The sequence below is a fragment of the Hippoglossus hippoglossus genome, chromosome 9 (assembly GCF_009819705.1).
Source record: "Hippoglossus hippoglossus isolate fHipHip1 chromosome 9, fHipHip1.pri, whole genome shotgun sequence".
Classification (NCBI taxonomy): domain Eukaryota; kingdom Metazoa; phylum Chordata; class Actinopteri; order Pleuronectiformes; family Pleuronectidae; genus Hippoglossus; species Hippoglossus hippoglossus.
In genome coordinates this window covers 875,889-896,488 of record NC_047159.1, presented here as the reverse complement: position 1 = coordinate 896,488, position 20,600 = coordinate 875,889, and the positions used below count along the sequence as shown (strand labels likewise).

Sequence of the window (20,600 nt, the reverse complement as noted above, 5' to 3'; positions counted from 1 at the left end):
GGTTCCCACTTTGTTTGTTTTGTTGCTTTTGTAACAGATTTTTTAATTATAATCACATTCCACACTTTCTTAAATCATTCTCATTTAAGGAGTCAACTCGTCTTTCTACTGGTCGGCTTTCTGATCTGATTGAGTTTCATCATGAGCTCGACTCATACGACTCAAATGGATTCATTTACACTTATTTAAGATTGTATTCTTTTCTTATTTAACACCTGCTGATATACGTTTGAGTTCAGTTTGTTTGTTTCTTCATGAGTTTTGAGAACAAGGTTGGTTTTAAATTATAATCCTGTCAAGACCTTCATTTAAAGAGACGGGAGATGGACAGAGGACGTGGACGTTCGTTATCCGTCTCACCTTTTGTCTCGTGAAGTTTTCAGGGCTGATTTTGGTCTTTTACATTTCCATATTTGTTTTTCATATTTGCGTTTTTTTCGGACGTTTGAATTTGACGTCTGACGGAAACAGAAAAGCAGCAGAATTAAATCTTCAGTCTTGTCGCTGAGGAGGATGAGGAGGGTGATCTTCATCACATCATCTTGACTGTGTGAACAGAGACATTTATTTACTTTGTGTCCATCCTCACAGGAAGTGGAAGTTCCATGTGAAGACTTTCAAATACTCGTCATGGCTTAAAGCTTTAAAGGGACATGAAGTGTTGTCATTTCTTTTCACTGTGATCTGTAAATGTCGAGTTTTCACACGGAGCTTTGAACGCATCACGAGTTCAGGTACTGGTCTGCGAAGAGTCGTTTGGTGAGATGTGTCGGACCAGGAGGAAGGGGGGGGGGGGGTGTAAGTGAGGTGTGGCTGCTGGTCAGCGATGCGGGGTCACCGCCTCTGCTGGCTGTAGACGGGGAACGCCAGCGTGACGTTGAGCGAGTCGTTGTGTTGGACCAGCGACGTGTGTTGGTAGTGCAGCACCAGCTCCTTCAGAGATCCGTACAGGTTGTAGGGCTCCGCGAAACCGTAGCCGGTGCTCGTCTTGTTGATGACGCAGTGCTTGACTTCTCCTTCCACACTGAGAGAGAGAGAGAGGGGGGGGGGGGGGGGGGGAGAGAGAGAGAGAGAGAGAGAGAGCACATGATTAGAACAAGACTGAAAACACAGTTTATTTTGAAGGAGAAACATGAAGTCTGTTTTCTTCTGGATTTGATCTCATATCTTTGATTTCACTTTCAGCTGCATTGTATTTATGAAAGTTGCTGTATAAATAAAATGTATTTTTTTTTTTCAGTGTTTCTTTCCTCTAGTGTGTTGTAATGTTTTTTTGTGAATCCAAAAGTGAAGTAGAAATACTGCACAGCAGTATATAGCTCCAACAACCTTTGCGTCTCCATTAAATGACATGGGGTCACCGTGACCTTTGACGTTTTGATGTCCTTTGATCTTCCAAACTAATAAATAACAAGTTCATCCGCCTCAAGATATTTGTTCTTATCAGAGGTTTTGAACAAACCTTCAACGGAGAAGACCACAGAGCGTTCTCTTAACTCCGACGGACTGAAATGGACTCTGGTTAGATTCTTTTTCCACTGCTCTTGGTCGACCTGCTTTGTTATTTATTCATGTTCTGTCCAAAGTTCAACTGCATGTGTTTGTTGAGTAAATGCATCACAATTGTCTGATTTCCACTAAGCCAAACTGAGGAAGACAATACTTATAAATATATATATGATAAATATATAAATACTAAAAAAAGGGTCACTATGGTCACTCTTGCAGTGTCTGTAGTTGATGGATTATATTTTGTAATTTACATCATACCATAACTAAACAAGCACGTGTCTAAGACCTGATTGAGATCATATTATATAATAACAAACAGAACTGAACTGAATGTGTGTCTGCTGACAACAGGTCAACGTGTGAAGAACGAGTGAAGAGGCGACACTCACACTACAGAGCAGGCGAAGCAGCCTGGTTTGCTGCTGTCTCGCACCAGGAAGGTTCCGTCTCGCTTCCCTCGAAGCAGCGACTCGGCCTGACTGCGGTTGATGTTTCCCAGACGCCACAGACGCTCGTCGTGGTGCGGGAGGTCCTCCTCGTCCTCCACCATACTGTACTCGCTGAGGACAGGAGGCAGACATTTCAACATGAAATCACAGCGCGAAAAACACTGGAGGAACGTTTCTACCGCAGAGAGTCGAGGTTAAAGACGCTGTAATACAGACGTCAGTATATTCATGTTTGTCTGGGAGTTGTCATGGACACACATCATTTCTATAAATGAATATCCATCAGTATTTTTCTGCTTAATGTGAAAACTTTGTACGGAAAATCTCACACATAGAAGTCGTTCAACTGGTTTGTGTTACTGTCTGCAACAGTGATATTCATCATGCTACCACCAGGGGGCACAAAGGAACCCCCCCACACACACACACACTTACTCCTCTGTGGTTTCATTTTTCAGGCCGAGCCACTCGTTGAGTTTCCTCTGACGAACGCCCTTCTGCGTCAGCCACCTGAGAAACAAACACACAAGACGTAGCTTTAATGAGACGAATCAAACAGTTTGTATTTATTGTAAAGGTCAAAGGTCACAAACAACAACCTGAGGAGCGAGAACAAACACAACTAGCATTAGAGGGAAGAACCAAAGAAAGATCATTATTGTTCTATCAGAGGGAAATAGAACACGAACACGAACACACACACACACACACACACACACACACACACACACACACACACACACACACACACACACACACACACACACACACACACACACACACACACACACACACACACACACACACACACACACACACACACGAAAAGAGTTGTGTTTACATTGTAGAACCTCTAACTGCAGCTTCACCTCAACTCAAGGTTCACAAACTGAACCAAACCCCCATTTGTTAACTGCTGACGATGATGACAAATCAAGATCTAGATTTGAATCCAAAGAGCTTCTTGCTCATGACAAATGAGTGACTCGTCTTCCTCATCAACAACTAACAACACTGCTCTGTTTGATGCGCTGCTGCTCGGCAGGGATCTGTGGATTCACTGTGGTTGTACTGTAGAGTTCTGATGGATCTGGGTGTGTGTACGTGTACTTATGTCTTCCTCCACCGAGTCCAGACCTTCTGGAGTAGAGCTGTTGGAACTCATTTTGGGAGTCAAATATAGTTTGAATGTGTTTATTTCTATTGATTTTACTGACGAGTGGACTCAGCGGCTCGGTGCGTTCACACCCTTCCCTGCAGATCTTCACACTTAACGGGTTTAATTACCCTCGTTGTGAGGAAATGATTCTCAATAGATTTTCATTGTTCAACTTTGCTGTGAACAACAAAACAACAAGACCCAGAATCTCTAGAGGAGCAGCGCTGCTGTTCTACTCGGTTCCAGGTAATAACAGGCCAGTGTCATTAAACATTTGAATATAACTTGAATATTCACAATAAGATGGAATTAAATTGAGTGTGTGTTAAGTGTGACGTACATCAGGTACTGGTCCCTGGTCTTGCGGAGCTGAATCAGATCAGGTTTGATGCTGTTCATCTTCTTGTCGATCTCTCTGTAGTCAGCTGCCTGTTTCTTCAGTTCCACCTCCAGGTGGCGCTTACTGTCCACGATCTCACTGATCCGAGACTTCAGCTTGTCGTAGTTCTCCATGATCCTAAAAGAATAGCAATTTCTGATCATGAGTCTGAAACAGGATGTTGTGTTTCCAGCCGACAGGTGAACATTACAGAAACAAGAAGTAATTGTTCCATGTGGTAACGGAAGCATTAACACATGAACACAGCAAAAACACAAGTGTTTTATTTTGTGAATGTGTCACAGACACATCTGACTCTTATCAGGTAACGAGCGTCAACCATCAGTGTGAAAAAACGATTTAATGAAGTCAAAATGTTTCCTCAACGTCACGCGATGACTTCATGGACAAAACTGTCGGATGAATGATGTCATTGTGATCTCCAGAGGTTTAGCTTATAAACAAAGGAGCAGAACAAAAAGTAGAAGAGGAGGAGAAGATGGAGAAGGAGAAAAAGAAGACGATGACGAAGAGATGAGGAAGAATATCAAGAAGAGGAGGAAGAAAAGAATGAAGATGAAGGGGATGAAGGAGAATAGATTCCTTCATCTTCATGTTGTTCTGATGTTTCTGTCGTTTCTGAACAACAAACTTTTTTCTTCCATTTTCAGATTAAATTTACGAGCAGGTGTTTTTTCCCCTTGGGGGGGGTGTTGCTGCGGCAACTCGGCCTCCTTCATATACGTGCATGTGCATTCTGAAGGTCTCGTGTCACAGTTGCCACGGTGACGGCCTACCTCTGGATCTCCTTCTCGTTGCCCTCTCGACGGAACTTCTCGATGTACTCTTTGCTGAAGCGCTCCTGAGTCTGACACTGCTCCTCGAAGATCTTTATGGTCTCGTTGAACGCCTCGATGGCCGTTCTCTTCATCTGGATCTCCTGCAGGGGGCGCCGAGACGTGGTGGTGGTGGGTGGCAAAAGGATGGAGGACGGAGAGAGAAGAGTAAGAAAACGAGAAAGAAGACAGGAAATGAGGAGGAGGAGAGAAATAACAGGTTAGAGGAAAGATATAAATTTCAATGATCAGATATTTATGGTGGAACTGAACGACAGAGTTCTGTCTGTTGTGGTTATTGACACATGAATATTCATATGAACAGAAAAACAAAACCAACACAGTAAAAACATGAAAGGTTAACGACTCAGTTGTAGTTTCTCTCATTTACCAACAAAACACGAAGTAGAAATGTTGTTTTATCCCTTTGACAAAAACAGGTTTGAAATGTTTTAATTACAAACATATTCTTCTTTAAAACAGCAAATGTTCTGTTGGAACTACATTTCCCAGCATGCTTCTGTGTGTGTGGGCATGTGTGTGCGTGGTGGAGGCTCCACCTTGTGTTGTTTCCTTGTTACTGCAACAATGTCTGCAAGAAAAACTAAATGCGGTGGAACAGACTGAATAAAGATGGACGACAAGGTGGCTCCATAAAGTGAAGCCAAATCATCTGGATCTCCCCCTGGTGGCTGTTTGCAGAATAGGTCATAAACCTTCTCCATGTTAGCAGATGTGACCGGACAGTGACTGTAGTGTGGCCGCGCCGTGTACCTGTGATGTTCTGGTGTACTCTTCATACAGCCGGTCGTACTCTCGGTTCTTTTCCTGGTACTGCAGGTGATACTCGTGCAGCTTCTTGCCCACAGCTTCAATACTGTCCTCCTTCACCACCTGGTCCTGAACAACAACAACAACAACAACGTCCAATCAGACGACTCCACAACTGACAAACCAGCAGTCACTTGATCTGTGGAGATGTAACCGCACCTGTTGGTGTTTGGAGACGGGGTAGAGCAGCTTGACGTCCAGTTTGGGGTTGTACTGGGCCAGAGACTCGTGGCGGTAATGGTTGATCAGCTCCACCACCGAGCTGAAGGTTAACGGGTCGGAGAAGCCGTACTTCCCCTCCCGATGGAAGATTTTGATCAGTTTGTTGTTGCCTCCTTTCCTGCAGAAAAGAGAAAACACCAGGGTTGGACTCTGAAGTTTGTCTCCATGGGCCTGAAGGTGAGGACGGAGCCGTCCGCTGTGAGTGGCGTTAGTGTAGTTTACCTCAGAGTCAGAGTGTAATCTCCGTGCATCTTAGTGGAAGCATCTCGCACCAGAAATGTACCGTCAGCAGTGTCCCTCAGCTTCTCGTTCACCTCCTCCCTTCAAAACACACACACACACACACACACACACACACACACACACACACACACACACACACACACACACACACACACACACACACACACACACACACACACACACACACACACACACACACACACACACACACCTTTCAGTGTGTAAAACCTTAAAGACTAAATATTCTCCTCTTCAACATGTTCATGAGTTGAAAAGTTTAAATATACACTGAAACTTACCTTTTTTTAAGATAATACAAAAAAAAAATATTATTGTAGTTTAAATCTTATTTTACATCTGTAGAATTAAAATCAGAAAACATAATAACTGATTATTTTACACAAGCATTTCAGTTGTCAGTGTGTGTTCTCTTCAGTGCGAGTGGATTATGTTCTAACATGAGAACAAATCCCAGATAAGAAAACAGGCGAATGTCAAAATCTTACAAAAAACAGTGTAAGAAGAACGGTTTGTGAATGAGGCCAATTTCTACTGATGTTAGCATGCTAATCAGCTAGCTCAACGGATGAAGCTCTTGACCCGCTCCGGAGAGAACTCACATATTTCATACTTGGACTAATTGTTCCGGTTTAGCTCGTAGCCTTGATCCACTGATGTGTGTGTGTTACCTGGAAATGTCTCCCCAGTACCACTCAGCGTCCTGCAGAGCCATACTGTTGTTGAAACTACTGGGAGCTGCTGGAGTCGACGACTTCACTGGTTTGGGAGGTAAAGCTGAAAGACACGATCACAGACAGAGAGCATGTTTGTACGTCTGCTTCCCGTGAGGTCACATGACAGAGTGAGACGATGCGTCGCTGCTTCTGGAGCAAAAATCTGAATTATATCCGTTTATTGTAGTGTAGTGTGGCCGTGTTTAAGATTATAGAGAAGAATATCTGTGAAGATTCTCCTGATGTCTGTGATGAAACACGATTTCAAAATTCCCGACATTTTCCTGTTGTTGTTAACGAGTCTGACACGGACAATCTCCTGCTGCATTTTTATTTAAGTCCAGAAAATGATGAGGATCCTCATGTTGTCTTTGAGCTGCAGTTTGCACGTTTAAATGAATTAACCCCGGAGAGGAACAGTGTCGTCTCGGAAACACATTCAAACTGTACTTCTCTAAAGTTTATACATGAACATATGACAAACACACTAAATCACCAAATTTAAACAAATCCTTTTTTACAAAATTGTAACATTTTACAGACAAAACTGTTGATGGAGAAGTTAACGGATGAAAAATAACTCAGTTGAATCCCTGAACTCTGAATGCGATGTTTGCTGAGCACACTGGGACACACACTGTCATCTGTGTGTGTGTGTGTGTGTGTGTGTGTGTGTGTGTGTGTGTGTGTGTGTGTGTGTGTGTGTGTGTGTGTGTGTGTACTCAGACGTTTACCATTTAAACATTGGTCTAAACAACATGTTACAAACATCAGAACTCAACGGCGTCCATCTTATTGTTCTGAGTCAGAGCGCCATCAGGTGTCCGTCCCCTCTCGCAGCTGCAGGTTCAGGTCTGAGCTCCTACCTGGACTCTGCATGTTGATGTAGCAGAGGATCTTCTCTCGTCCTCCCCTCAGCGGCTCGCCCTCGGCCCTGCCTCCCCTGTCTCGCTCCATGGCGGTCTCTAAACCTTTGCCCTCCTCCACGCCACCTCAGGGGCGAAATGACACCTCTGTTCTGGATGTCATGATGTCCGGTCTTCAGCTGAGCGCTGCTGTCCTGTCTCGAAAAAACTGACGTCATGTGGAGGGAAACAGGTCCGGGCTACATGTCCCTCCCTGAGCCCGGGGATTCCTTCTCTTCCTTGGATTTCTACGATTCACTCCATCAGCACTGAAAAGCTGCAGGGTTTCTTCTTCTCTTCACCTTTTACACCTTCACTGAGACTTCAGAGGAACGAACGTCCTTAGAAACAACGAGTCTATTTGTCTGACGGCAGCAGTCGTCCTCAGTTGTCACATTTAAAACGACGCAACTTTCTCTCCGTCCGCCTCTCTCTCTCTCCCAGCCTCAGTTCAAAGCTCAGGAGAGCAGCTTGGAGATGTGTGACATCACCATTGCCCCCAGCCAATCCTGCGATGGCAGTGATATCACCGAGGCAGCACACCCCCTCCCCTCCCCTCTTCTGCTGCATCTCTCACTCGCTGGATGGATGATGTCATCGTTCCAGCCGCCGCTCGGTCTGAGCGAGCGACTGATCGATAGAGCGAGGAATCAATATCCTGACAGGTTCACTCAGACCGACTGTGGAAATGACTGAGCGCTTTCAATTACTGCTGACGGAGAGAAATCAGACCTGTTCATTATTGATTAACCCGACAATAATCACTTTGATTAACCGAGCTGGATTTGTATTAATGTTGTGCACTCGCATTCATTTGCCTTTATGCACTACACTATGGGTCACATGACCACACAGATAAAAAGAAGCTCAGAGGAGGGGGGGGGGGCACATTAACAGGCAGAACATGACAGAACTGTGTTTTCTGTTCACTTGTCCCTGGTCTCACGTCGAGGGAGGACGAGACCAGTGTTTGACATTGAATTGAGCAACAGCTGCTGTGACAGTGACACACACATCCAGGGTGACGCCGCTTCGCCGCCATGAGGAACTGAAAACATCCAGTAGAGGAGTTTACACTGATACAGCTATGAATGCTGTACTCTTGTTATTCTGCTGATGCTCTTCAGTCCGTCCTGGGGGGGGGGATCCTCGCTTTGAGTCAATCTCTGTAGTTAGTGTTTCTCATATGAAGCAGCAGCAGGAGATTGTCCGGGTCAGATTCGTTCACAACAGGAACATGTGGGGAACATAACGGCTTGTGTGTGTGTGTGTGTGTGTGTGTGTGTGTGTGTGTGTGTGTGTGTGTGTGTGTGTGTGTGTGTGTGTGTGTGTGTGTGTGTGTGTGTGTGTGTGTGTGTGTGTGTGTGTGTGTGTGTGTGTGTGTGTGTGTGCACGTTACCTGGTGCAGCCTGGTTCATGTTGAGCTCGCTGCTGATCAGAACCTCCAGGACCTGAGCCAGAGGATCCACACCTGAGTCAGACCTGAACCCAAAGAGACATCAACATCACACACTCACTTTTTCATCGGTTTTCATTGGTTCAAACACAAGACTTCATTCTGAGCGTCTCTGGAGGACTCGCATCACTGTGTGTGTGTGTGTGTGTGTGTGTGTGTGTGTGTGTGTGTGTGTGTGTGTGTGTGTGTGTGTGTGTGTGTGTGTGTGTCACTGACCTTGCAGTCTGTCTGAACAGCAGTGGATTGAAGCTCTCAGCCAGGTTTCGAGGGCTCAGCTGGTTTCTGGATGCGTGTAAACAGAGACGTGCGAGGTGTCGGACCACGCTGAGCAGGGTCAGGCCGTACTGGGGGGGGCAGGCCGGCGAACTTGCCACGCCCCGCAGCACCTGGGCACATTCCTCTGGGTCTTCGACCTCTGCAGACAGAACAGGGAGCAGAACTGTGAACAAAAGCCTGTCCAACCACAAAACTACAATTTTTCTGAATTGTCAGGTGAGCACGAGCGAGAGGGGGCGTCTGCTGACCTTGCACTGCATGGATCATGTCGGCCTGAAGTGAGGGGGGGAGGACGGGACCAGGGAGGTCGAGCAGGAAGCGGACCACCCCGTCACACAGGGACGACACCTCCAGCTGCTCCAGGTCTGAAAACAAACACACCCCAGTTTAATGGATCAGTCACATGATCAGAATGAGGCTGGAGATGAATTCAGAATTAAATTTAATCACAACTCTTCATAATTGTTTACTTATTCAAATCCTGGTGTAACAGAGAATCTAGAGCAACGACCAGTTTTTCCACCATTTTGTTCAGATTCAGAAACATTCTCGTCACCTTCTACTGGTCATTACACACGGTACAGGTTTCAGGCACTTCTGCATCGGCTTCACTTTCCAGACCTGGAATCTACGAATAATCAGCTGATTCTCTGATTATTGATTTATAAGTTAAACCACTCCTCACCAGCGTCTGCCAGCTGCCGGGCGTCCACACCTACGCCGCTCATGCTGCGATACACACTGGGACAGTCCACACCTGCAGCAACACCAACCACACGTTCAAATTAACATCATTCATCCTGCTACAAAGTTTACAGCAGAACGAAACAGAGCAAAGTGCAAAACGTAGAGCAACAGATCATCAGAACATGAAGTCTCTGAGGTCGTCCGATGTGATGAAGGTGCTGGGAGCAAAGAGAAGTTCCTTGTCAGACGTATCAGTATCTGCATCTATGTTTGATGATATGAAAACTTGTTTTTTACAGACAAATATGTTTATTTTCTTAATTCAAGTTCTATATATTTTGTTGCAGTAGTGATTTATTTTCATTTATTGTTGTTTATAATAAAATTCATGATTTAACTGTGAAATATCAAAACTCATTTAGTCCCTTGTTTGATAATAACATCTTAAAGCAGACCCATGATGCTTTTTCAGTGTTTCCCAGTCCTCTAGTCTGGACATTTCTTTACTCTGCAATATCGACATCGGCTCCAAAAATCCATATCGGGCTCTTTTAAAAAGTAGCAAGAAATACGAACAAATTAAAAACAGAATCAGATGAGGAGTCTCTCAGACACTGGATGACGTCACTGACAGGAAGTGCTCTTGTTCCTCAGGGATCACATCAGTGGAACCAGCAGCAGAACCTCACAGGTACCGGTTATTCATGGTTACATGTGTGACTCTGGTACCTTTGGTCTCGATGGCCTCCATCAGCCTGCCGAGGAGGGGGGGCGCTGTGTCCGGGGGGCCAAACTGCTCCGGGAGGTCGGGCAACACGAAGCCTGAAGAAAAGAAAACTGTGTCACAACTGCCTGGTTTCTGTAGTTCAACAAAGAGGAATTCAAATGAACTACAACTCCCAGGATGCATTTCCCACACAAACATCCAATCAAAGAGCATAATTCTGTTGTTAAAGGTCAAACTTCCTGAGTCTCAGGCTGACTTCACAGCAACAGCCGCTGAGGCTCATGGGTAATGTAGTATTTAAAGCTTCCAAAACTGACTGAAAAAACAACTAAAGCTGAAATAAACTGTAAAATAAATCTAACGGAAACTAAACTTAAAGTCTGGATCTGTTTAGTGTTTTCATCTCTGTCCACTTTAACACAAGTCACTGGTCATGTGATGTAAACAGGAAGTAGATTGTCTCTGCAGCTGGTTGCTTGGTAACAGAAACTCCTCTGAAGGAGGAACAGTGAAGAGTCAGAGCAGCGACGACGAGGTGGAACTGTTACCGACAGGAAGTGTTAGCGACGCTTTGTGTTCACCGCTGGTCGTCGAGTCATGTGACTGATGAGAACCAATCAGGAAGAGAACGTGTCATCGTTTACTAAAGTCTCCGTTTCAGAGTCAAACTGAAATGAGGATTCATAGTTGTAGTTTAAAGTGGCTCCAACAAGCTGAGGGACCTTTAATATGAAAGGGTGACGGCAGCAGGAAGCAGAGGAGGCTCTGACACACACACACACACACACACACACACACACACACACACACACACACACACACACACACACACACACACACACACACACACACACACACACACACACACACACACACACACACACACACACACACACACACACACACACACACACACACTTCCTGTGTTCTCTGGTAAAGGCTGGTGGCAGCAGCACAGAGCTGTGATCTGTTCAGTCAGCAACCACAACCCTGATTAAACACCAGCTGTGTGTGTGTGTGTAAACTCAAAGCTTTTAATGTACACATGCTGTTCTGAGGTTTTCTTTCATGTGTTTTCCATCTCGTGGTTTCAGTTCAGGCTGCACATGAAGAATAAAGTGCATCTTACTTGACTCCATGTTTCTGTCCAAGGAGAAACCTGAAGACGCTTTATTGGGGACAGTTTGTCCAACGGGAGACAAAACCACCAATTAAAATGCTGATGTTTGAGTCGCTGGTTAAGGTTTGTGTAAATCTACAGGAAATTAATTAAAGACTATGTAACACCAACAAAAGTCACCCATGACAGTGTGTGTGTGTGTGTGTGTGTCTGTGTGTGTGTCTGTGTGTGTGTCTGTGTGTGTGTCTGTGTGTGTGTGTGTGTGCTCCTGACGAGGAAGCAGCTGAAGGAAAATGAAGTGTGAGTCACACTGAGCTGGTTTCAGGCTGAACATGAAGCTTAAATGGACAAAATGAAATCCATGCCTCTCTCTCCCTCCATTTTCCTTCAGTAGTCCGAGGTCAGGGCACAATGCCAGCAGGTCAAGTATTTCAGACGCCCATCTCCCAATAACCTTTTCCAGCTGCACATGCAAGGAAAACCACCAACAATATACAACACCGGAGAAATAACATATGTGGATTTCACAAGCGTAAAGGTAGCTGCTTTTATGTTGGTCTTATTCAAGCAATAAAACGTCCAGCAGGGGGAGTAGATCAAAGATACAGAAGTGTAAGTGGAGCTTTACCCTCAGACTCTGAGTCCGTCCTCAGCGACGCTGCAGATGGCGGTCTCGGTGGGCGGGGCTTTGGTGTGGGTGGGGACATCCTCTTTCTACCGACAAACTCCACATATGTACCTGGGAAGTCACCTTTTTCCTGCGGTCGAGGGAGAGACAAGTTAGAGACTAGGGGTGCAACGATTAATCGACGTAGTCGACAAAAATCGATGACAATAATAGTTGCTGACGAATTTAATAGTCAATGATTCGTTGGTTACGTCATAGTGCGTGTTTTTCATCAGGGTTATGAAAAATTCATAATCCGATTAGTCGATTAATCGTTTCAATAATCGATAGATTAATCGACTATCAGGATAGTCGTTAGTTGCAGCCCTATTAGAGACACAGACACGTCTGTTGTTACTATAATTATACTTCACTAACCATTACAGAGTCTGTCCACCAGAGGGCATGACAGATGAGTTCTTAAAATCAAGTTTAAACCATCTCTAAACAAGTCAATGCAGGATTTTACAGGCCTAACCAACTTAACAGTGCGGGTTCGAACCTGAGTGGTGTCATTGAAGCCCGGCAGCCATCCGATCTCAGACGGTCGTTCCTCGGCTCCGTTGCTGCAGCCGAGGGCGAGCAGCGCTCCTTTACTGACCAGCAGCATGTCTCCAACATGCAGGTCGATGTCCTCCTCCCGCTCCTTCTTGTAGTCGTACAGCGCTCGGTACTGAAAACCCTCCGAGCTCATCTTGCCGTCTGAGTGTGTATGGCTTTGGAAAAACTAACAAAACTAGCTCTGAATAAAAAATATATAAAAAATAGCGTTTACTCTCAACCTAAGGGAAACTAATGCGATGGAAAATCTAGACTTCGTAAATATGGTGTTTGCAGCTGTCTGTGCGTCTCGTCTCCCCTGTCTCCATGTCTGCTAAAGTCCTGTCATCCCTCCAGGCCGAGCCACAGCCGCTCAATCAACGCATCCTTGCCGTTCATGAACAGGAGTCTGAGCAGAGGTAGTGGCCACATCTGGCGAGGCGACGGATCAACCTGAGAGACAAGAGGGAGGCAAAGCGTTAACATGACGACACAGACGCACAAACCAAACAGATGAACTTAAAGCTGAACACTTGTTATCAGATCTCTGAGGACGGATGTTAACACCAGGTCTGAACCGGACCAGACCTGCTTCACGGCTGGGACTTCCTGCTGAGATCTACATGGCCCCCGCAGGAACGAGCACAGCTACAGCTGAAACTATACTGAGGTCTATCTGCCTGAGCGGGTGGTAAAAGATATACAGATGTTTTGATGGAAATGGATCATTACATTGGAAGTCTGTTCTCTACTGACTTAAATACAGGATTTACAGATTAAACAACAAATCAACATGAATCTGACCAGATCATCTTCCGTTCCTCGGTGCAACAGGTAAACGCTCAGATCAGAGAGATGTGAACTCTGTGATACAGGAGACGCTGGTTTCCTGTCTCTGTACAAACCACGTTATGTTGCTATCACACTTCAGTTTCCTCCAAGAAGCTGCGGATTCACACTGATAGTGTTCACGATGTAAAAAGTCAGTGGGGTTTGTTTCAGATCACATTCAATTAAATTGTATTTGTTTAGCGCCAAATCCTAATATATGTTATCTCAAGACACTTTACATAGAAGGTCGAGATAGAGAAACCAACAGTTCCCACAATGAGCAGCGCTGACGACTGTGGAGAGAAGAAACTGCTCATCAAGAAACCTCTAGAACCAGACTCAATGTGGGGGGGGGGGGTCAAACTTCACACAGACACTGGGTCTAATAACACATCACACGTCTGACGCCATTTTCATATGAACACATTTAATCCTGTTATTATTTTACTATATTATTTATCACTTGCATTAAATATTGTCTTCTTGAGAACATGTTGGACTTCACATAAAACTCTCACACACGTGTGTGTGAGTTTTATGTGAAGTCCAACATGTTCTTTAGTGTTCTTCTATTTACTGTTTTAAATGTTTGTTTTAATAAAACCCAGAAATCCCCCCCTCGCTTTTTCTTACACTCCCACTACATCCACCCTAAAAAAAAGTGGATTTGGAGAATTACAGGCCTCTATTGCACGTACATATGAAATGTGTGTATATATAATTTGATGTTCAATTCTTTGTTCTTGAGCTGCAACTAACTATTATTTTCTATATCAACTGATCAGCTCATTTGAATTATTGATCATGTGATCTGTTAAACGTTGAAAACATCGAAGAACTGATATCACGACTTCTGACAGCGTCGTTAATTTACTTCATATGTTGGAAGGTCCAAGGTTTGGTATCACTTACTCAACACAGCTGCCAGTTACATTTACTTTCGATAGACTGGTCGATTTGTTCAAACCAGCAGCTGTTACACATTTTTCTCAGAGAACAGATCAGAGAAAAGCAGTAAATCCAAAAATCTAATTAACTTCACAACTTTCCACATTTTTTGATAGATATTTTTTGATAGGAATAAAGTAACAATCATAACTGTTAGCAGTTCATTTCCTGGACAAACGACCTGATAAATACTCCACTGGGATCGAGACAACACATTTGAAGACATCAACAATTAGAAACTATTTATGAACTGAAAAATGTTTCAGCAGATTCAGACTTGTTTATGTGTCAGCTTCAGATCTCATTAGAAATAACTACAGGAGAGTTAACAGAGAAAAGGAGTTGAAGTTATAGAGCTGCTACTAACAATAATGATTCATTACCACTGAATCCATAATTACTTTGATTGATCAAATAATTATAAAAATACATCGTCAGAATAAACAATACAAATATCCATTATTCAAAATGTTCGACAGAGCGACTTTAACAACGTAATTCAACTAAATCTACAGGATTTCAGAAGAAATGGACAAAGATGAAAACATGTATGAATATGTGATGTTTTATGATGTACACTAATTTCCACAGGTAAAAACTTTGACAAACACACAGCGTGTCAGGTTTGATCTGGATTTATCTCAAGTAAACAGACACTGACACGCGACCAGGGCTGGACGTGTCCGTTTCCGGGTCGCGTCGGTAAACAGAACCGGCGCCATGTTCACGGTCCAGCTGCGGTTTGGACCAGAATCCTCCAGCGCTAGCTTAGCCTGTTAGCTCGTAGCCGTTAGCTCACCCTTTGTCGGTCAGTCAGCAGGAAACTGCTCCAGCGGAGGAAAGCAGCGGCGCCATCACGGGTCAGCGAGCACACGCCGCGTCCAGCTGTTCACACGAACCGATCCCGGGACGATTAATCGAGGATCTATCGATCATCTGTGCGGAGAAGACTCGTGGATCAGATGTGTGTTAGCGGCGAGAGAAGCTAGCGGCACCGTCCACACTTCCGCTGAGAACTGTCAAAGTAAAACACCACTCTAAGTAAAGGTCCACTTCTGACCTAAACAAATATACTATTAAGATAACTGTAGATTTTAATCTAATGTTTCCTCTTTAATTACATATTTTCTTTTACAATGTTTCTTATATAACCGCATAAACCAGTGGAATTGGCAAGTTCCGGGCACCTTTCAAAATAAAAGGCCTATAATGCACTGTTAAATGAATGTGGATTCCACAACAGCAGAGACCACGTGACGCGGATTTCAGACGAAAACATCCTCGTCAAAGTGAAAATATTCAACTTTCACACATCTCGTTTTTTTTGCGTCGATCATTTGTAGCGTTAACGTGGATTTAAGAGATTAAACCTCCGGGGGGGCAGGGCACTGACGTCACATCCGCTAACCTACATTTCAATGCAGTACCATGGCAACAGAGTGTGTGAGTGTGTGTGTGTGTGTGTGAGTGATGGGGGTGTACTGTATTCATGCTGTCCTCAAACGAGCATCACTGTTTTAAAATGGCCGTGTCTTTGTGTGTGTTAGTGTGTGTGTGTGTCTTTGTGTGTGTGTGTGTGTGTCTCATGTGACTCCAGCTGCTGCTTTTCCAGAACAAACTGCACATCACATGCACCACTGTACAACCCCCCCCCCCCCCCCCCCCCCCCCCCACCACCACAGGCGCTTCATTACAAATATCAAAGCTTTATTTACAACAGAGCGTGACGACACAGTAACCGGGTCTCAGGTGAATTTAAATACACAATCAGCTGGATTTCACGTGTCTGTGGTTTAATTCATGTTCGGTTCATTCATCAAGTAAATTCTCATAAAACGTCAGTAAAAGTTGTCCTGAGAATTCAGAGGCCGTCTCAAAAAGACGTCTCAAAGCAGAAGATAAAAACACAGTCAAAGACACGTTAAGAGTTCACACACTCATCCACTCCGTCTTCATCAGAGAAGAAGGGAAACTCCTGAGAGGTGGACGCCAGGCGTAACCATAGCTACAGGGATGAGTTCTAAAAGCACAGTGTAGTAGTGAGGCTGTCGTCTGAAGCACTCTACTGGTTGAAAGTCATGTGAGTGTGAAGAGTTAAAAAATAGTGGATATTGTAGTTGAGTTCATTCCCATAGTAACCAGGACAGTGTGTAAACACCTGATTTCTGGTTTCTGATCGATCAATAATCATCCTGCAAACATGGAGAAGAACCTCGAGCTCCATGTTAACATCAGGACTTTTATATGAAAGTGTTTTCACTGTTAAAAACCTGTAAACATGTAAAAACCGGAGTCTGTTGTCTAATAAAACGACTTTAGTTTGTCTACAAGCTGAAGACGTTTCCTCGCTGGTGAACCGACAGAACGATCCTCCCTGACAGCTGCAGCTCGTCCTTCAGGAAACGTCCCACCTGCTCGGAGCAGAGCACGTCGCAGAACACCCAGATCTCCGCCAGGTCCCTCTGGATGTTGGCGTTGCACGTTGGCAGCTCGCCACTCCGGACGCACCGGCTCAGAGTCCGCCACACCTGCAGGGGGGGGGAGGCAAAGAAGCAGATTTAACAGATGAAGGAAAGTAAAAGCGATTTATTATTTACTAGATAAAGATAAAGTTCAGTTCCTGACGTTCAGCCACATAAATTAAACCTAAAAAAATATGTTAAAATAAGAAAAGGTAGTTTTTGTAGGTGGAATGAAACTTTACACAAAACAGAAACAGGAGTGTTACTTCTGATCAACTTCATTAGTTATTCATCTACAGATTATTTTATCAAGAATAGTTTTCTGTCATGTGACAGAGAAAAGCATCAGTTAATTAACTAAAAACCTAAAACCCTGTCAGTTGATGCTGAGTCTGGTCTAAAGGTGATGAGAGGGTAGAAGAACCAACGGAAGAATCCCGGTCATCGTCACACCTGAACGAAACACTGACTGTGATGTCAGTGACACAAGAGAAGACGCGTGAGCTGAGTGAGTCTCCAGGATCGAGTTGTGACCCAGGCTCCTCCCACACCGACACGCTTTAGTTTCAAAACTAAAACACACAAGTGTGGATGTTTAAGATTTAACGTCTGATGAAATGTTGTGTGACGTTAAACTTCACCTCTTCACCGGCTCATCTGACCGTCATGACATTTTCTACAGAGGTCAGAGGTCACCAGGGGACAAATCCATCTGACGTTTATTCTAGCGCCACCATGAGGCTGACAGGGTTCTGAGTAAAAATCTATACGGACAAAAAATAACTGTTCATCTGGCGCCATCATCAGGTCGATGTTTACTGTGCAGAACTGGTTAGTGACCATACACCTGAAAACAGCCTCAGCTGGGCTGTGTGTTTACAGCTGATCGATAAGCTGCTAAATATTTAATCATAGGATCAATAATTCATGATAAGCTGCTGTTAATGATTCTATTCATTCATTCTATTTTCTGCTGACCTGTTCGACGTCCCGGGCCGACCCACAGTTGTTCCCTCTGATCACCCACTTGGCTCTCTGACGGAGGTGGAGCCTGTGGACAGACACCATGTGGTCAAACTGTTTGGACAGCGAGTGGCAGCTCTGTGGAAAGACTCCTCGCCGTGTAAACACGCTCCAGGAGCGTTTGGCCGCGGCGTCTGTGACAGGGACGCCATGTTTGTCCTCCAGTGGCAGTTTTTGGGGCGACAGTCCGGTGACTCCTCTCTCTGGTTTGGGGCAGAGTGATGATGGGGGGAGATGATTCGGAGTTTCTGAAATGCAGAGGACACCGTTTCCTCTTTGTGACTTTTCAGGTGGACTTCCTGTCGTCTCTGAAGTTGGATGATTGTGGCGTTTTTTAGAAACAAAGCCAGTACACCTAGTCTTCTGTGGTTGGTTTCCTGTTGTGTGCGGCCTGCTGTCACACACCAGTGAGTCACCTGCGCAGGTGATGACAGGAGCTGGTTTGGCCGGTCTGATGGGCGGGCGGTGGTCTGAGGGGAACCAGGGCCTGAAGAGCGGAGGAGGCCGACAGGGGAAACACTCCAGAAGCTTCTCTGTCCTCTGGAACAGAGAGCGGAGCTCCTCCACTGATCCAGACTGATAATGAAGAACCACATCCTCCATACAGGCAGTCAGAGGACAGACTGAAGCCCCGTCCCCGTCTTCATCCTCATCCTCATCCTCATCTTCATCCTCATCCTCATCCTCACGGCATCAGCTCTGACGTGCAGCCGTTAACAAACTGTGGAAGAGGAAACACATTCATTTTACAGATACAACATATCTATAGTTTAAACCATCACATTTCATTTATAGATGTCATCATCTTTATATACAGTCACTGATCATCTTTATATACAGTCACTGATCATCTTTATATACAGTCACTGATCATCTTTATATACAGTCACTGATCATCTTTATATACAGTCACTGATCCTCTTTATATACAGTCACTGATCCTCTTTATATACAGTCAATGATCATCTTTATATACAGTCGCTGATCATCTTTATATACAGTCCCTGATGGTCTTTATATACAGTCAATGATCATCTTTATATACAGTCACTGATCATCTTTATATACAGTCCCTGATGGTCTTTATATACAGTCACTGATCATCTTTATATACAGTCAATGATCATCTTTATATACAGTCGCTGATCATCTTTATATACAGTCCCTGATGGTCTTTATATACAGTCAATGATCATCTTTATATACAGTCACTGATCATCTTTATATACAGTCACTGATCCTCTTTATATACAGTCAATGATCATCTTTATATACAGTCACTGATCATCTTTATATACAGTCACTGATGGTCTTTATATAGAGTCAATGATCATCTTTATATACAGTCCCTGATGGTCTTTATATACAGTCACTGATCATCTTTATATACAGTCACTGATCATCTTTATATACAGTCAGTGATCCTCTTTATATACAGTCACTGATCATCTTTATATACAGTCACTGATGGTCTTTATATACAGTCACTGATGGTCTTTATATACAGTCACTGATCATCTTTATATACAGTCACTGATCATCTTTATATACAGTCACTGATCATCTTTATATACAGTCACTGATGGTCTTTATATACAGTCACTGATGGTCTTTATATACAGTCACTGATCATCTTTATATACAGTCACTGATCGTCTTTATATACAGTCACTGATCATCTTTATATACAGTCACTGATGGTCTTTATATACAGTCACTGATCGTCTTTATATACAGTCAAATCAAACAATGTGGAGAGTTTACAGATTATATAATAACTAGTTATATAAAAGCCATATAATAAATCAACAGAAGGTTTCAGTCTCTGTTCCAGTTTAATTCAAGTCAGTGAAATAAAACTGAACATTCTCTCAGGGGTCCTCTCTCACAGGGCAGCTAATGTTTGTAGCTTCTGGAGCTAGTTAGCTGAGAAGCTAAACACAGCTAACAAACAGACGAGATGTGGTTTCCAGTCACAGACAGAACTCAGGAACTAAACTGATATTAAACCTCAAAAACACCGACCTGAGACCAGCCGCGGTCCGCCGGGGCGTTAGCCTGCAGTTAGCTTACAGTTAGCTTACAGTTAGCTTGCAGTTAGCCTGCTGCTAGGCGGCTAACACGGAAGCGGTTTGTTGTTGACCACTTCCCGGAAACTCTCGCGATAGTTCAGGCAACATGTGAGATCTGTTCAAAAACTTCACATTTCTGCTTCTAGTTTCCATACATCCATCATATATATATATGTATATATACATATATATATATACATGTGTATTGTTGTGTATTGTTCAGTTGTCAGACGTATTATTTTTCTTTATCAGGTTTGTAAAATACTGTTGGTCACATTTATTTATTCGGACTTTCTTTCTTGGATTTGTAAGAATAAGTCAAACGCAGAATTACTTTTAAGCTTATTCGGATCTTATTCTGAAGTTTTCTGAACTGATGAAGTTTGTCCATCCTTCCATTCTTGCGATTGTTGAGTTTTATCAAGAATAAAATTTAAAATCTTAACAAGGTAATTTCTCTCAAAATACAGAAAAATGTCCAGTTGACATTTTTTATACGAGGATGAACATGTCAAACACAT

The 20,600-nt window shown here is 43.8% G+C and overlaps 2 protein-coding genes across 5 annotated transcripts; both read right to left on the bottom strand.

Moving 5' to 3' along the window:
* Positions 1 to 477: 477 nt before the first annotated feature.
* LOC117768381 (phosphatidylinositol 3-kinase regulatory subunit alpha-like) lies at positions 478 to 15,537 on the bottom strand. Its single transcript, XM_034596659.1, is given in 19 exon segments — positions 478 to 663; positions 732 to 851; positions 853 to 1,024; positions 1,902 to 2,072; positions 2,397 to 2,471; positions 3,461 to 3,637; positions 4,297 to 4,439; positions 5,110 to 5,235; positions 5,326 to 5,506; positions 5,611 to 5,709; positions 6,321 to 6,426; positions 8,670 to 8,752; positions 8,943 to 9,141; positions 9,251 to 9,367; positions 9,688 to 9,759; positions 10,419 to 10,511; positions 12,165 to 12,294; positions 12,706 to 13,196; positions 15,322 to 15,537. Coding segments are annotated over 18 exon segments (2,334 nt in total). The 5' UTR covers positions 12,898 to 13,196; positions 15,322 to 15,537; the 3' UTR covers positions 478 to 585.
* Positions 15,538 to 16,459: 922 nt separating this feature from the next.
* Positions 16,460 to 20,222, bottom strand: zgc:101664 (uncharacterized protein LOC450064 homolog). 4 transcript variants are annotated; one of them, XM_034596672.1, is made up of 4 exons: positions 19,743 to 19,993; positions 18,392 to 18,896; positions 17,963 to 18,361; positions 16,460 to 17,050 (listed from the first exon to the last, which is right to left on the bottom strand). In XM_034596672.1, exons 2-4 carry the CDS (start codon positions 18,608 to 18,610, stop codon positions 16,847 to 16,849), a joined length of 822 nt encoding a protein of 273 aa, XP_034452563.1. In that variant the 5' UTR covers positions 18,611 to 18,896; positions 19,743 to 19,993; the 3' UTR covers positions 16,460 to 16,846. The 4 variants fall into 4 exon arrangements, with proteins under 4 accessions (XP_034452563.1, XP_034452562.1, XP_034452561.1 ...); XM_034596671.1 differs by lacking the exon at positions 19,743 to 19,993 and adding an exon at positions 20,033 to 20,222 and having other exon boundaries at positions 17,963 to 18,728; XM_034596670.1 differs by having other exon boundaries at positions 17,963 to 18,812; positions 19,703 to 19,995.
* Positions 20,223 to 20,600: the final 378 nt, after the last annotated feature.

Excerpts from the sequence above, each read along its gene's own strand:
- zgc:101664 (XM_034596671.1), bottom strand. The coding sequence starts at position 18,610 with ATGGAGGATGTGGTTCTTCATTATCAGTCTGGATCAGTGGAGGAGCTC. Across the intron at positions 17,051-17,962 it reads CGGCCCGGGACGTCGAACAG|GTGTGGCGGACTCTGAGCCG; the intron begins GTCAGCAGAAAA and ends CCCCCCCTGCAG.